The sequence below is a fragment of the Stegastes partitus genome, unplaced genomic scaffold, assembly GCF_000690725.1.
Source record: "Stegastes partitus isolate 25-593 unplaced genomic scaffold, Stegastes_partitus-1.0.2 Scaffold663, whole genome shotgun sequence".
Lineage (NCBI taxonomy): Eukaryota > Metazoa > Chordata > Actinopteri > Pomacentridae > Stegastes > Stegastes partitus.
The window spans coordinates 1-17,024 of NW_007578394.1; the positions used below are offsets into that span (position 1 = coordinate 1).

Sequence of the window (17,024 nt, forward strand, 5' to 3'; positions counted from 1 at the left end):
TACTACTAACCTCAGGTTTGCCCCACACCCCGCCGTGCGCAAAGGCCGACAAGCATAGGGCGAGGACCCGTCCATCGCCGCTTGAGGCTTTAATTAAAGATTGAAGCACCAGTGATTGATCACAGCGTTCCTTGATTGATCATGTACAACTAAATTATGTTTTAAATGTCATTTTTACTTTGCTTTGGATCAAAGTTATTTATATAGTACTTTAACGTAACTACATGAGAAGACTAGTAAAATCACATTTCAGAACATGTCACAGATGAGACCAGAGCTCCTCCAGCACCAGGATCAGCTCCTGGTCCAAGTCGAACCAGACCAGCGGGGATATCGGTGCTGTCGTCCACCACTGATCCAGCTGGTCCTGCCTGAGGTTTCAACATGGCGGCCACCTCCACTGCTTCCTGTTCTGGTCCTGAAACATCCCAACACAGTGGAGGCTGAAGGACAGAACATTGAGTTGGTTGGACTTTTACCCCCTTTGGACAATGACGGGGTTTTATCTTTCATAGTTTGTGAGATATTGTGATTCAAACATTGTCTCAAACGTCATTGAAAAAGTTGGTAGACGGTCAGTTTTATCTCAAAGTATTTGATCAATATTACGGTAGTATTCCACAGATAACATTTTAAATATCCACTATTTATCATTTTAAAAGTTTCAAGCAAATCAAAGATGGCCGAACAGAAGGCCCCCAATAAACTGAGATAAAAGGATCTAAAACAAAGTAGTCACTGATTCTGGTCATTGATTTGTTGTCATTTTACAGAACCACCATTGTTGTGTTGTGATGTTCATGCATCACAGAATGATAATGTCTCCATATATACTGCCAAACAAATGTAAAAGAGGCCTCAAGTTACAGCAGCTGTGCACGTCTTCTTCAGATGACATAATTAATGGTACGTTGCAGTTTGTTTTGAAAGAAAACCAAAATCTCCACTTACAAATTTAACCAGTGCCTTTGGATGGCGGCCATTTTCCTTTGACCAAATTATGTATTTTCCATTGTACAAGCATGACAATGACACCGTGTACAACTTCGTAAACAGTTCATTTAAACAGTTCAGTGTACTCACATTATGAGCCTGGGCTGCGCAGCTGCAGGACGAAACACACGAAGAAGAAGAAGAGGGAAGCGGAAGTGACGTAGTTGTGTTTACAATGCACAGACGCGTCGCTAACCAGTGCGAGCTAACGAGGCTAATTTAACCGGATTTCTCTTTGCATTTACATTTTTTACTGACAGAACTCGGTCGGAGCTATTCTGGTTTCGATGGGCGGTCACGGGGTTTTGGGGAACGAGCCTGAGTCGATAGATTATTCGGTGCACGAAGCCTGGAACGAGGCCACGAATGTGTATCTGCTGGTGATCCTGGTCAGCTTCGGCCTGCTCATGTACGCCAGAAAGTAAGTCAGTCAACCTCCACAGTCAGATTAGTCAAATAAACACCATACTCCGTTAAAAATGTGCAATTTAATTGGTAAAAGGCAGCACAGTTTGCACGTTATTTTGCATATTAGTTGCCTTTTTGTCCCTAAATATAGCATGTGTGAGCTGCTGGATACCTTCAATCTATCTATCTATCTATCTATCTATCTATCTATCTATCTATCTATCTATCTATCTTTGTAGTGGCTGTAAATAGAATCCTTCAAACCTGACATGTTAAACGTGATTATGACGTCCACCTAATGGGATATAGGTAAAACTTCTGTCTGCTCTTTCCTTTCAGAAACAAGAGGAAGATCATGCGTATCTTCGCTCTGCCTCCCACCGCCGGCAGCAACCCGGAGCCCAACTTCTACGACAGCCTGCAGAAGGTCCGCCTGAGGCAGCAGCTGGAGATGTACTCTCTGGGTGAGGACGGACAAAAACAAAAGCCCTGATCTGAGCCGCTGTGGACCACAGACACAGAGACACCGCTAGAAGTATCTCACCGGGGTGGCACGTCCAAATCTTAGGGTTGCACACAAAAACCAGAAGCTTTCGTTGTGTAGAGGACGGTTGGAAACTTAGATAAGATAAAACTTAATTCATCCTGAAGGAAGGTTTTTGCCAGATTTGCACAGAAACCACATAACATGAGAACACACAGTGCATGGTAGAAAAACAATAAGATATAAGCAGGATACGTTACTGTAAATCAAAACAAGACCACAATATAGAAATAACAAGTAGTACAGGCAGTGGTTACATGATCAAGAAATCACACACTTTACTGTGCAGTTAAAGTTACTAATAATGTGATGCAGGTCTCCTTTTTTGTTTGAACATCAGGCAGAGTACATCTGTAGCCACCTAACAACAGACGAGTCTTGATCTCACTAAGCAGCTGTTGGCAGTGATGTTGACATAAACTCTTCCCTCTGTCTTCTGTTTTTCCTTCTAGCCAGGAAGTTTGAGCAGCAGCAGCAACAACAGCAGGTCCAGACAGAGAGTGTGCAGCTCTCCATGGAATAAGAACAGCAGATCGTTCAGCCCAAACACTCCTGTGACGTCAGTACACCCTCTGTATGTCGGTGGAGAGGAGAGGACTTGGATCGTGATCAGAGGTTGTGTGAAGGAAGCTGCCCTCATCCACGCTGATTGTGTCTGTCTTCATTCATCTTCTGGGGTCTCATCTGATACTCGTGGATTGAAAGGATGGATGAATTAAAGCCAGGGACGCTGTGAGCAACAAGCATCTTGCAGGTTTGCTCCATGAAACCCAGCAGTGACCTGGAGTGAGGTGATGAAACTGGAACTGCAGCAGGTGCTTTCTCATCATGGCACGAAGAAGAAAAAAAACAGTCTATCATGAAGTACTTTTACATAGGGAACAATCATTCTTCAGCTTTATTTTGGGCGCTGGACGTTTTTGTTCCATTTATTTTTAATCGTTTGTTAGATATGTTTAGATTAAGGTAGTATATTTTTAAAAAGTCTTAAATGTGAAAATAAAGGCACATGAACTGACAGTGATCCAGTCGATCGTCTGGGTTTGTTTGTTTCTGTTTTGTCTGGGAGTGTCAGGTGTTGACATGATATTTAAAAAATGAAAAATTGATTTAACTTTAATATACGTCTAATAATAATATAGTGGTTGGTGCTCCAACGTGACGCTACTGCACCTTAACAAGTGGAGTAAAGAAAGTGCATTAACTGTCTAGTAGTTCTAATTGTGTGTAGGATTTCTGGCCGCAGTGATCATGTATTGAAACTCTGATATGACATTATTAGCTTTGTCTTTGAAATTCTTTTTTTGACTTGTGTGTCTGAAATGGCTATTTAGCATGCTAAGCTAACACTCGGAGCATTGTAAACATTAGGCAGGGTACACGTTGGCATTATCAGGACTGAACTGAAAGCACCACTGTGGACTCTTGCTTTTGTTAAAATGTACTTTTTTAATAATGTATTGAGCACCACAAACAAATTTCATTCACCTTGTGTTTGTGTGGCAGCCAATATTTCTTCTTCAACTCTCTCTGCAGTTACTGATTAAATCCCTGAAACGGATCTGTGTGTATCAAAGTTACTTATAAATTACTTGGATGTGAATACAGTTGCTTTATCTTGAATATGTTAAGTTTCCTTATTCACTCACTGCAGCTCGAGCACACCAGCTCACCTATGACTCAATGTAAAACTACACAACAGCAAGCACCAACATTTGGAGTAATTCAGCAACACGTTTGAGTTCTGAATAAGAATCATGATACAGAAAGTGTCAGAACGCTGCAGGCTGACGGGGTTGGTTCCTTGTGTTTGTTTTGTGTGAAACGCTGGAAGTCTGAATCAGTGTTTTTAAGACTGAATTGCCGCAGTTTCAAGGTGGAAGATGCTCAGATATGGTGTTGATTTAAGTCACTGTATGTGAAAAAAAACTTTAGTGTCACTTGAAGGGGGTCTTAAAATTAAACCTAACCAGGTGAGTAAATAAAAAAGTGGCCATTTCGGAGAACTAAACATTGTAAAAACCTTAAAATATAGTCATTCTTTGAACAACAAATGTATAACTTGATGATGGGGAGCTAATAAAAATCTAGAATCAAGTCGATATTCCTGCTCTGCTGTCAAATTAAAATCAAATGTTGATTTTAGGACTAAAACGACTTGTTTTCACGTCACAGAAGATTAAGTTTTGTAAGAAAAATTCCACAGAAAGGTGTGAACGGGACCATCTGCAGCTCAACATGAGAAAAACAAAGGATCATGCTGCTGCAGCCAGTGTCATGTTCTCTGCCGTGGCAACAACCAGAAGATGAACGTTACCGAAACACTCAAACTGATTCAGAGGAGCTCGTTCAGTCAAACTGACCAAATGCTCGGCTGAACATCACAGGATGTCTTTCCTTCCTTCCTTCCCGGTTACATAATTCCTATTCCTGCTGCTGCTTTTTCATTTTTAAATCTGCGCAAATGTCAGAAAGCAATTCCACTGCTGGGATTATTACATAAGTCATCCTGATTCATGGAAACATAAACGACGAGTAACTGTTAAGAAGCTCTCAAAGGTCACCAATCAGGGAGCAGGTTTTATTCATACTTTTATTGATCCAGTAAACCGCTCTGTTAGTGATCGAATGAAAAGTTCCTCCATCCATCCAGAACCAGGAGGTCCCTTCGTTTAACAGTGCAACAGTCTGAGAAGCCTCGACGTGTCTGCTAATGACAGGAGGAGGATCTCACACATACAACAGATAACCCTGGTGATGGACCGATTGGGGAAACGCTACAGCATTGATCGATACAGTAAAACAGATACAGGACGAGGAAAACGTAGAACGAAACACAAAGTTCTTTCCGTAGTGGATCTCTGTGAGCCAGCCATCAGCTAGAAATGGAAAACTGACAACTTGTATTTACAACAATCTGCTACTGCTGGGCTGGCGTTACATCAGGTGGTTACACAGAAACATTACAGGAGGACAGACTGGGTGATGATGTAAACATGGCGGTGGTTTGTGCGCACCTCTTTGGAAACGCTTGATTTCCTGCAGCAGACTGTTAAAGCTTGGCACCAACATCTTCAGGGCAGATATGCAAAATGCTCCAGGCATAAAAATAATTAAGTACAAAGCCTTGCACCTCAATTTGTGAGACAATTCTCAGAACATCACAGAGTATAAAAAATAACACGCTTCCAAATCAAATTTAAAAATGCAATTATATACAGAAAAGGGCAGGCAGCCAGTAAACAGCAATGAAACTAACCGTGTTTATTCACAGCGAGCTGATCCCGTCTAGATAAGATTAAGTTCAAGTAGCAGGAGGAAGCAAGATGCTCATCAGCAATGCAAAGCGCTTTTATGAGCCGCGAGCCCTCAGTGTGGGCTGAGAGGACACGCGTCCACGTCGTCCACAGACAGAGAGCTGGAGTACGTGGACCTCCAGTCTCGGAGGAACAGCTCCTCTGCTTGGCTCTGCAGAGTCTGCTGGCCTTGTTCCACCACAGAGTCCGTCTGGTTCACCACCAAACCCACACCGGCCGTGTTGGTGAAGTAGTTCTCCGACCAGTTGGACGTCCCTGTGAACAGACAATCGTAAGAACTGATGAGACCTGCTGGTGAGAGTTCTGTACACTGGGTTTGTTATGGAAATATCTACAAAATGCAAAAAAACAAGTCGCCCTGTCATGTCTATGTAACTATTCCTGTATTGTTCTGCAGTGAAGTGGAGCTCATGACGACATCATAACCTTCAATCTGCAAACAAGCTCCACGATTAAATCCAAGGAATCTTACGGTGCATCAAGAACATTAAAACCTATTTTACACTTATTGTTTAAAAATGTGAAAGCACATTTTAGAGCGTTCTGGAAAACAGTTATTTAGCACAATCTGAGATATTCCTGCTACAAAAGTAGAATTTGTTATCACAGTTTTACGATACGAGTTGGTTAGATGTTTTTTTTTTAAGATAAATAATCTGCATAATATGGTGATTGACTCGGAAATATTAAAGTTAGTGTTTAAATATAAAGATATGTTTCTAAATACAATACACATGTCAGAAAAATACACAAAACTACACAAAACTGTTGTATGTCAGACTGATTTGTGGAGTCTGTTAAACTGCTTCTCAGCATTTCTAGGCTGGGCCACAAATCACGGCTCAGTGATGCACTGAAGCCAAACGTGATGATACTTTAACATGAAACCTAGACCTAATTAGCATCAGTGATTCTCCAGCTTAACCGTGAGCTGCTTGACCTGCTGCAGTTTGCTCAGTAACTATGCAAATACATCTTCCACGATGGCTGAATTTGATGCCAGAGCAGCTGGGCCTCCTCATTTAAATGTCCTGAGAATGATGAGACGAGGAGGAGGAGGACTGATTCTGTGAGGAGCCACATTGATGGAGAGCTGAGGATCAGCACCGACAACCTGCAGTGACCATCACACCGGATAGGTTTACAAACTCAGGATTCATGATAATATGCTGACATCTTATAAAAACTAAATACAATAATTATGTTTTCATGTCACTAACTTTGCCTTTTAATCTTTCATTGTTTTTTCCTAGTTTGTTACTGTTCGGACATCTTTCATTCTCCTACTCTGCTGCGTTTAAATGAGGCCTTCAGATCTCAATGTGATACGAGTTTAAAGTTTTTTCGACGTCTCCACCAGGGAGTCGAAGCTACCTCGTGTGCTCAGTTTATTACGGTGGATAACTTAGTCCACAGCTGCAAAGTCCCAAAAATATTACACATCTACACTGGAAGATGTTTGGCTAAAACAAACTCTCCTGCCCGGTGGAACGTTTTATTTTGCATTTCAGAGCAGAGAATGTTGCTGATTTGTGCACAACTTTGAAGCCTAACTTTATAAATTTTGGTGTTTCTTCAATCACTCAAAATCTGCGAGTTGGTTAATAACAGTTTTCTGTGGCGAGACAAACTCAGAACACATTAATCAGTTTTACTCAGGCTTCAATTGAGAAAAGTAGCAGAGAACAAAGTATGGCAGCAGCTGTACTTCACCGTAGATATTAATATTCATATATACGTTTGAAGGATCAAAGCAGTTGTAATAATGTAGTAAACGTTGGCAGCGTACCGATGTAGACCACTCTGTCCGTCACCATGTACTTGGCATGATTGACTCGTGCAAAAGGGATCTTCATCTGCTCCGTCGTCGAAGGCACCGTGAAGACTTTCTGTGCAGAAACCAACAAACAGACTTTCATCACATCATCAGTCTGATAAACGCTCCACGTTTCAGCCACTAAGGAAATGAGATCACCAAACGCACCACTTCAATGCTGCATTTCAGTGGAGGTCTGTTGAGCACCAGCAGGGACTGCAGGAAGGTGAACATGGCGGCAGGCGAGTGTTTCCAGCAGCTGACCATCAGTTTGACCTCCACCCCTCTGGTGCAGGCTGCAGCTCGGAGGCCCGAGTCGATGGCGGGCCAGAACCTGAGAGCAGGAAACCACAGCAGACTTTGAAGTCTTCAGCAGGGAACAGATCGACGCTGTTAATATCAAAATGTCTGTTGTGCTCCCGGCCGGGGAAGAAACAGAGTGTGTGTGGTATAAACAACAAAACAGTACTGTTTGGTCTGTACATGTCTGACGAGATGACTAAGAAGTCTGAGTACATCCCAGCAGACTTCTTCCACTCAGGCATGTGTCCAGTATTTGAATTAAAACGGGGCCAGTCAGCAGCTGTTGTACATCTTAATTAGAGAAGTTACTCCGTCAGCAGCTCACAGTGCAGCACCGTCAACATCAAGGCACTAAACGGCCTTTTTAGTGAAGTCACATTGTTCACAGTGATTCAGGAGCTTGTATCAAATGAAGGGACAGAATTCAGGTCGTCACACTGAGAGTTAAGGCATCGTTATATTTTGGGAATTGATCTGCTGTTAAATGTGCAGAGTTTTCACAGTGCAGCTGTAAATACGAGGGATAGACGGATAATCAAAGCTGACATTTGGCCTTTTTCAGAGCTATCAGTTATCTTTAATAACCGATTATAAATTAAAAGCGCTACTTAAGCTGTGATGCAGCCGCCGTTCTCTCTCTGTAGTGTCTCTGTATCTGTCTGAATGGTTACATGTCACAATTAAACAGCCAATTAACACTCAAAGCTGCTGTTTACAGAGCAGGACAGATGAGGGTAGGGGTAAGGTAACAGGTGCTATTGAAATTGTAATATACACTACAATCTTTCACAAGCATGCCCAGTTTCCACTTTACACTGAAAATACCAGAACTTGTTGGTGTCACTGGAACCTTTTCTGCCGCGGACATGAGGTTAAACCTGTTACCAAGAGGCTAGCTGTCAGGCCTGTGGCTAACGCTAACTGAGAACCTGTAACATTTTTCTAAAGTCAGACTAACTTCAGTAATCTGCTCTGACAGACACACCATCTCTCTAGCAGAGACACAACCTGTAAAAACTTATAAGGAAACACAATCTGTTGCCACAAATCAGGAAAGTAGCTTCTTTTATATGTGGGTCTTAGTGGAAATAAGAGTGATAGAACAGGTAAAGATTAAGAAAACAGAAAAGGACAGCAGACTGACTGCAGGAGACAAACAGATATTGGCCTGACAGTAACCAGAGCAGAGCCTTCTGTCGTCCTGTAACCCTCTGATACCATTTCTTCTACTGCTTGGTACATATTCAGTTATAGTAATCCTTATTAATGAAGAAACCTCGTTATGAATGACAGGTTCCCTGCTGTCACATACCTTCAAAATATAACATTCAATGGTATAGGTCTTGATTACCGGCGTCTGCCCTAAAAAACCCACATCAGTCGGTCCTACCAAACACAGGTGGCTCTTTGTGACTGGGTCGTACCTGACTGGCTCTGTGAACTGAGACAGCGGAAGGTAGTCCATGACAGAGATGTAAATGAACTTCTGGGCATCACTGATGACAGATAAGATGGTGGACAGATCATCAGAGCGGCCGCGGGCTGAGATTTGAGGAGGAGCACTCTGCAAGACAACATACCACATGATGATCTTTAAGCTGTTTCATATCTGCCTGAGAATTTAAACTATGCACAATAATCAACATTACAAAGCAACCTCAATAATAAAGTCCATTCTAAATCATTTCTTTTCAAGGAAGGTCACGGAGTCGTGTTGAACTTACAGACAGGTAAACCCGAGCAGGGACTCCGTTGAACTTCAGGCGCAGCGGGTTTTCAGCACTGGACAGAGCAGAGAGCCGAGCGGGCCAGTACGGTGGCAGAGAACCGTTGTTCAAGCCGCCGATGCTCCAGTAAACATCAAAGATCCGAAGAGCATCCTGAGCCAGGCAGCTGCAGTTCTGCACCGACAGACCCACCTCCTTCACCTGGGTTCAACACAACACACACACAGACTGCATCAATTCTGCTGCAGCCACAATCACAGACTTTATCTCTATTAACGAGTAAAACCTGGAAACCAGCTGATGTTAAAGCAGCACAGTTGAGTTACACTAAAACCAGAATAATCATCCTAATTGATCACATTTTTGCACATTTTCATCAATGTGAAATATCCCAAAGTTCAGCATAGTCCTTAATATACTTCATATCCTCACAGCATTAGGCTATGACACCATTTCATAGACTACATTTGCAGATCATATTTTTCTACTGGATTTTTATATTTGCACATTTCTTACTGTACATTGAAGTAACATTGTCTGATTTTGTGAATGCACTGAAAGGACTTGGATGCTTGGTTTTGTTGAACATTCTGCAATCACAATAAAAATGACTTTAATCTATTCTACTTACAGTAAAGACTTTTGCAGGCAAAGAACCATTTAAAATTGAAAAAATATATAAAATTGGCATACAACAAACAACAGAACAGAATGATTTGCAAATTATCTAAACCCTATATTTAATAGAAAACGGGACTTAGACAACAAAAGTTGAAACAGAAAAAGGTTGGAAGGGGCAACGAGATACTGGAAAATGTGTGGAGTCTTTAAAAAAAAACACCTGGTAGAACAAGTCACAACTAATTAGGTTAACGATCAACAGGTCTGCAACATGACTGAGTGTTTAAGGAGCATCCATAAGAGGCTGAGTGTTTCAGAAGTAAAGATGTTGAGAGGTTCACCACGCTGCGGGCAAACAGTTTAATAACTTAGTAATAATGTTCTACTATTTCCACTGTAAAATTATTAAAAATGAATATTCAACATCTGTGATCTTCAGTCCCTAAAGCGGCGCTACGCTACAATCACACTGGATTCTGTAGATCACAGCATGAGCTCAGGAACATTTCCAGTCATTGGGCAACTCTACCATGTAAAGACAAAACCTCAGATAAATGAAATGCTGTGGTCTCCTCTGGGCACAAGCTCATCCAGTATGGGTGAGATAAAGTGGAAAACTGTTGTGTGGTTTGACCAATCCAGGGTTTTTCCTACATCGATGAATTTCTGGCTGGCTGCCAAAGAGATCTACCAAAGGGAAATACTCAGGGTTTCATTTACTCAAGCATGATGGACATTTTTTGTTAATCAAATTCTCGGAAATAAGAGGAAAACACCTGGACTTCTGTCAAACAGAGGAACACAGACTCATTGTCTTTAGTGCATGTGGACCATTCATGCTTCTTCTAAGCCAGGAAAAACATGCAATCAAAATGTGAAATTCTTTTTGGAAATCATGGCGGCGTGGGGGATTAATGTTGTGTATAGCAGGAGTAACCAAATACAAACCAAATCACATCCTGCGTCAGCATCGTCTTAGTCCTGATGTTAGTTAAACAAATGTTTAAATGATTTGTGAATCAACGTTTTTGGAAACTAAGAAGACCTATAATAAATCTATGAAAGAACCAAACTCCATGCACGTGTTTCAACCGTTCTAAACTTAAGAGCTGTACGAGTCGCTGGAAGCTCAAGACTACCAGGATATACATAAATTACTTTAGACACTAATAAAAAGTAGAGATTAAGATAAAACATTATTAATTCTGAAGGCAGTTCTTGAAATTCTTGAATTCTACAGTCTATGCAGTCACAGATAATTAAGTTTATTATGTAATCAAGTGCACAGCCCACCTTAAAAAAGAGAAACTGCTGCCTCACTGTACCACTGTCAGTTTCATTTACCTTCAAACTCTTTTTGTCTGTAGGAAAGATCCTTTAGGAAGGAGCGGAGCTGATGCTATAAACTCAATGACACATCAGTTCTGACATGTACTGGACAGAAATGTACTCTAACTCAGAGTGACGCATCTTTTCCCTCCAATTATAAGTCTGATGTAATGACTACTAGGGAACATGCCAGCTAGATGCTCGGCTAAAAACAGAGATTTGATGAGGACATATTTGAAATAAAAGCCTTTTTTCTCCATTGCCATACCTGACTTAGAGAGCGCCAGTCCATGTTAGCGCTGCCCACGTAGAAGTGCTTCTGGTCGACCACCCACAGCTTGGTGTGGACGATGCCTCCGGTCACAGCCTGCAGGTCCACCTCTCTGACCTCGGCACCTGCAGGACACAACATGGAAGATTAACACAGAGACCCCTCACAGCTCACCTGTTCATAAAATCAAACTGTGCAACAAAGCGATCTCCTCACCTGTTGCAGCCAGTTCTGCAGTGTCTAGTGTTGATGTCTGGGGGGCGTTGACGGCAATCTGAAGTTTCACACCTTTGGACTCAAGCTGCTTCAGTTTCTCAAAGACGTGTCTTCCCTGCAAAACACGACGCAGGAACAAAACCACACAAATCAGAGGCTGCATCACCTGGTGTGTTACATCGAGAGACCTGTGCACTGACCTCATAGTCGGACGACTCAGTTAGCTGCAGATCTCTGTCCCGCAGTGTGAAGTAGAAAGCAGCGATGTGGACGGAGCTGTTGGCCTCGTCCAGCAGATGCAGCCAGCTGTTTGCGATGGTCTGTCTTGAAGGACAGGACTGGTAGAGACCGGCAGGAATGCTTTCCACCAGGCGCACTCTGAACAACAGAGACATGTGCTCATCAAAACAGGGTCAGGAATGTCTTACACGTGATGTTTTACAGATGGCGCCAATTATTTATTGTAAATGACGCCTCCAGAATGTTCTTGTTGTGAGCTCCGACAAGCTGAATATCACAAATTCTTATTTTCGTCAGAGCTAACCACCCCACAGAACAAAACAGGAGACAGAGATGGACGCTTTGTTGACATTGCTTACCGACAGTCAGTGCTACACGGCTCTGGCACTAAACCAAAGCCCTCCAGCCAGTGCAGCTCCAGCTGAGCCGTGAGCTGAGCCACAGACATGGGAAGCCCGTAGTGCCAAACGTGCTGACCGAACCCTCCGAGCAGCAGCAAGGTGGTGGGCAGGAGGCAGAAGAGGGTGAAACTGGAACATCCTGACCTCTATTAGACGAGACAAGTAGAATTTTAACTTTAAAGACGCACACACGGGCTGCATCCCACCCATAAGTCAAAACACAGCTGAGGACAGTGTTGCATTCCAGAGTTATTACTGCAGGGTGTGGCCGAATTCCTTTAAATATCACTGACTTGGCTGAGACCACTAAAAAAAAGAAAAACAAACTGCGTGACAAATTCCAGTGGGAGCTACTAGTCATAAAAAGCAGCATGACTCACCTGAGCCGACTTGTGTGATGTCACTTTAACAGGCTTCTCTGATGCTACAGGAGAACTGGATTCATCAACATTGGCTCTTTTCTCTGCAACACTTGGAGCCTCTGATTGGATTATCAGTGGTTCACGCTGCTCCTTCACACCACCTGAATCCTGACCCTTGTATTTGTCACTTGCCAAATCCTCATCCTCATATTCAGCATCCGATGAAGACCTGCTGTCCTTCAGTTCAGCTGCATTCATTGGTTCTGTCTCCCACGGTGGTTCTTCATCCATAATAGCATCCACTTCACTGACCTCGGCTGTTATCTCTGCAGACTTTTCAGAGGCAGGGAGGGAAGCAGCATCCACTTCGCTGACATCAGTTGCCATCTCTGCAGACTTTCTGAAGTCAGGGAGGGTAATCTCGCCTTCATCTCCAGCACCATACTTCTCTGTTGGGTCCTCATGCGGCTTCTGGCTGAGGGAGCCCTCGTGTGGAAGGTGACCTACAGGGTCATCAGGGATGGTGTTGGCTTCAGTCTGTAAGATTTTGCGCTCTTCTCGCTCTGAGCCCTGCTGTGGTCTGAGGGCAGGCCGGGGGCTCGCCGTCATGACAGGGTAAGGAACAGACTCAGACAAACTCCAGCTCTTGGGTGCTGTAGGTATGGAGCTGGGAGCTGTTAAAGCTGCTTGTTCTGCGCCGCCGAACCCTGGAGGAGCTTCAAAGCCGATTTTGGGGACGCGGATAGACGGCAGGGGGAGAGCCGTATCTCTGGCCTCGGGTGACTTGGACTTCGAAGCTTCCACAGTTCCAGGTTTCTCAGGAGGCTGAGCAACCGGAGGATCTTTTTTGGGAACAGGCAGCTCCGTGTTCGGGGCGACGCCAGAGGGTCGTTTATGGAAAGTAGGGATTCTGGAGACGCGTTTCTCACCTTTACGGTTCATGTCTTCTTTGTCCTCGAGTTCTTTTCTGGCTGCTTTGTCTTCAGCCTGGAGACGGTCCAACACAACACTACAATACTTCAGCTCCTGGAGAAGACAAAACATGCATCTCAGCATTTGTACACCTGATTTAACCAGTGACTCTGAACAGCATCGTGGTAACACACTCCTTTTGCACACAAGCTAGCAGTTAAACATCAACAAACACTTCCTAACCTAATATCTTCAAGTCTTTTTGTCTCAACACTGGCTAACAACAAAACTATAAAACCACGTATTACCTGGAGAGGCGTCTGTGGCACAAAGAGGCTGGAGGAGCCACACCTATTCAAATCAGCTCTAGTAACTAGTACAGAACTGACACAGACATCAACAGTCAATATCAGAGACTGTCAATATTTGTTTCCAAACTTGACATGAATGTTACCGTGGTAACAGCATCATATAACTTCCCCTTCTGATAGCAGTCAGAGCTGAACAATGCTTCCAGCTTCAAAGCAGATTTTCATAAATACATAGATATCCCGTGACGACGGTGGTTCAGTGTTCCAGCAGGGCGTGGACAGTCATCCGGTCTGTGGATGCTGTCGGTGCAACATGTTTTGTCGTCCTCCAAACAAACGACGAATCGTGGCGTGTAGCTGCCAGTTACCAGGAATGTGTTTCATTTGATTTATGCTATGTGTGATTGCAGCTGCATGTCTGCCAGCAATATTAATGTACGATTCTTTGCTCCTTTTTCTTCAGAGGATTTATTTTGTTTTTGTTTAAATGTTTTAAAATACACCTGGTTTTTAAGGTAAATACCAACATAGAAAAATCGAATCACCAGATAACAGCCAGTAGTCGTTTTCTAAAAATGATGTAAGCAAACATTTTGATCCAGATCCCTAAAATTAGAGTTTTAAAACCCCTTTTATCCATAAGTGTGATATTTTGTACTTGCAAAGAAATGTAAAAGAATAGGAAAACATTAGCATTGAATGAGCTGCATTGTTACTTAAAAATAAAATATATATATATACTTTTTCTTTATCAAATGTATTTTATACAAGTCTACGTGGTTTTTGACTAATTTATTACCTCCATTTTGATTCCATGTTATGTATTATTTAATCTATCTTTTTTTTAAGTCTGCATGTAAATCATTTCTGCTAACCTCTGTGTATGATAAGGTGCCGCATAAATGAACTTGTTTGATAAGTTTATTGTTTTGAAACTGAATTTCAGTTTTTTTTAATGGCTTCTTGGCTTTGTCATGATAAAAACAAATATTAAGTCACATCAAGTCACTGTTATTGATACAGCACATTTAAAACAACTGGCACTGAGTCAATGTGCTTTCCAATAGAGAAATAAGATTGACTTTACACATATACCTAACAGGTTTAAATGTTATGGCTAAGACTACATTATTTATTATATAAGTTCACCTGCATAATTTAAATATTGACATTGAGACCAAACAATGTTATCCATAAAAAGTACTAATTCATCTGACTGAGTTACATATTATGGTTAAGATTAACAAAACTATTTAAAATACAGATTCACCTTATATAAATAAATCTCAATCTCATTGTACATGTGTATAGTGAGAATAAAGACATTCTATTCTATTCTATTCTATTCTATTCTATTCTATTCTATTCTAAAAAAGGTTGAGACCCCAGAATATTATAAATAAAATACTCATTTAAATGTTAAGATTAAAACCTTACAATCTAATATATAATTTAAGTTTAAATACAAAAGGTTAATAGCCTACAATATTATACATAGCATACACATTTACCTGACTAAATCAAATAGTTATTATTGATCTATGCTCTCCTGTGTATTACTAAAATAACCTTAGACTTAGACCATAACAATGTACAATTCAGTTAACGTGTGTCACCAGGCACCGTGCACTTTAAATGTTTATCCGCTGCTACATAACCTCAATAATGCCACTACTTGTAAACAGTCTATATGCACCTTAGTTTAGTCCTTTGTATCTATTTATATTATATTGTTTTATTTTTTGTTTGTTTGTTTTTATACATATATTTATATTCTTTATTATGTATATGGGAGTGTGCAAACGAGACAATTTCATTGCCCAGTGTTAAACTGCTGGTTTTCATGCTGCGCATATGACAATAAATGTCTATCTGTCTCACCTACTCACGGGTTTAATGTTTGACTCACCCTGATTCGTTGTAAGCAAATAAAAGGAGATCAAGACACTTCCGTACTCCCCTGCCAATATTTCCTGGTGATGATTGCATGCTGCAGTCACTGTGCTTTACTCCTGTCACCACCAGGCTGCACCACACCCAGGCCTCCTGGTACATCTGCTCTTCCTGCCTCTCCTGAACAAACCTCTGACACCTACAGGACTGTTTACTGGAGGACTGGAAGGTGACTTTACCGTTAGATGTGCCTCCTCAGCAGCCTCCTCCTCCTCCTCCTCCTCCTCCAGCTCTGCAGTGGGTCTGTGAAGTGTCTCCATCACTCCCTCGCTGTGGACGGACTCAGACTCTGACTCATCTGTCTCCTGATGGGACCACAACAACATGTACAGTGTTAGTTAAGAACAGGCGCACTGCATTGTAGTAAAGCTGTAGTCATCCCAACATGTAAGAGCGACTTCCACACCTTTGTTTGGGTTTTAACTTAGCAGTGACAGTGACATAATTAAAATAAAGCAATATGTACGTAAAAAGTAGGCATTTTTACATATACTCTGCCCCTGAAAGTCATAAAACTTACCATGATGCCCTGCTTCGCTCGGTACCGTTAATTAGCTTTGTGCTGGACTAGGTGTGCACGCTCACCGTGCAGTTTTTTTTGGCTAGCTCCTAACAGTTAATTTATGCTAAACGGTTAACTCAAGCAAACATTAAATAAGTTAAAATGACTGTGGCGGTAGTAATAATGAAGCTGGGAGCAGTTCGGTGCCTTTCTAGTCCCTCCTGAAGTCTATTTGTCGGGGTTAGCCTGCTAACGTCGCTGCCGTTAGCGAGCGAGCTACGTGGCTGCTGTTGAAGTTGTGAGCAGCGGAGGAAGAGGAGGCGGAAAGACTGAGTAATAAAAATACCCACCTCGTACGTAAGGCTCCCTCGCAGGCGGGTCGACCTTCTCGGTGTCGCCGGCACAGCGTCTTGCTCCGGTAACTCTAGCGCCGGGGCCTGAGTCGGGTGGATGGACCTCCGGGACCGCAGTATCATCGGCATCTTTAATAATGCAGCAGCTTCGTGACACGAGGTTTTTAACGGACGGAGCGGAGCGTAAAGTGCAGTTTGCGGTGCGGGTTCTGAGAAGCAGCCCGCTTGTGTCGGTAACCAGCTAATACCGAGCTAAACTAGCTTTAAACAGCTGCTAGAGTTACTAAAAGGCCGCTCTTGGTGCCTGTAAACAACCTGCACGTTTGATCTGATTTGAATGCGCCAAACAACACAAACAACAAATTGAAGTGACCGCGATTTCCCGTCGTCGCTGATTGGCCCGCGGGAGTTCGACCGTTGGCCCCGCCCACCAGACGTTACGCAC

The 17,024-nt window shown here is 42.4% G+C and overlaps 2 protein-coding genes and 1 long non-coding RNA gene across 4 annotated transcripts; 1 reads left to right on the forward strand and 2 right to left on the reverse strand.

The window, feature by feature from the left end:
• Window positions 1-154: 154 nt before the first annotated feature.
• Window positions 155-1,136, reverse strand: LOC103363476 (uncharacterized). Its single transcript, XR_520501.1, has 2 exons — window positions 1,080-1,136; window positions 155-418 (listed from the first exon to the last, which is right to left on the reverse strand). It is a non-coding gene; the product is annotated as an uncharacterized LOC103363476 (long non-coding RNA).
• A 17-nt stretch (window positions 1,137-1,153) lies between these two features.
• Window positions 1,154-3,506, forward strand: smim19 (small integral membrane protein 19). The gene is made up of 3 exons (XM_008290257.1): window positions 1,154-1,414; window positions 1,741-1,865; window positions 2,398-3,506. The coding sequence occupies exons 1-3, from the start codon at window positions 1,281-1,283 to the stop codon at window positions 2,466-2,468; spliced, it is 330 nt and encodes a 109-aa protein (XP_008288479.1). The 5' UTR covers window positions 1,154-1,280; the 3' UTR covers window positions 2,469-3,506.
• Window positions 3,507-4,512: 1,006 nt separating this feature from the next.
• pld7 (phospholipase D family, member 7) lies at window positions 4,513-16,912 on the reverse strand. Of its 2 annotated transcripts, none has more exons than XM_008290259.1 (12): window positions 16,245-16,551; window positions 15,904-16,029; window positions 12,567-13,574; window positions 12,145-12,332; window positions 11,746-11,923; window positions 11,546-11,660; window positions 11,327-11,454; window positions 9,106-9,309; window positions 8,806-8,945; window positions 7,247-7,412; window positions 7,052-7,151; window positions 4,513-5,517 (listed from the first exon to the last, which is right to left on the reverse strand). In XM_008290259.1, exons 1-12 carry the CDS (start codon window positions 16,245-16,247, stop codon window positions 5,315-5,317), a joined length of 2,559 nt encoding a protein of 852 aa, XP_008288481.1. In that variant the 5' UTR covers window positions 16,248-16,551; the 3' UTR covers window positions 4,513-5,314. The 2 variants fall into 2 exon arrangements, with proteins under 2 accessions (XP_008288481.1, XP_008288480.1); XM_008290258.1 differs by lacking the exon at window positions 16,245-16,551 and adding an exon at window positions 16,577-16,912 and having other exon boundaries at window positions 4,520-5,517.
• Between the last annotated feature and the right edge of the window lie 112 nt (window positions 16,913-17,024).

Excerpts from the sequence above, each read along its gene's own strand:
- smim19 (XM_008290257.1), top strand. The coding sequence starts at position 1,281 with ATGGGCGGTCACGGGGTTTTGGGGAACGAGCCTGAGTCGATAGATTAT. Across the intron at positions 1,415-1,740 it reads CTGCTCATGTACGCCAGAAA|AAACAAGAGGAAGATCATGC; the intron begins GTAAGTCAGTCA and ends CTTTCCTTTCAG. Across the intron at positions 1,866-2,397 it reads GCTGGAGATGTACTCTCTGG|CCAGGAAGTTTGAGCAGCAG; the intron begins GTGAGGACGGAC and ends TTTTCCTTCTAG.
- pld7 (XM_008290258.1), bottom strand. The coding sequence starts at position 16,708 with ATGCCGATGATACTGCGGTCCCGGAGGTCCATCCACCCGACTCAGGCC. Across the intron at positions 13,575-15,903 it reads CTGAGGAGGCACATCTAACG|GAGCTGAAGTATTGTAGTGT; the intron begins GTAAAGTCACCT and ends TGTCTTCTCCAG. Across the intron at positions 11,455-11,545 it reads TGCAGAACTGGCTGCAACAG|GTGCCGAGGTCAGAGAGGTG; the intron begins GTGAGGAGATCG and ends TGTGTCCTGCAG.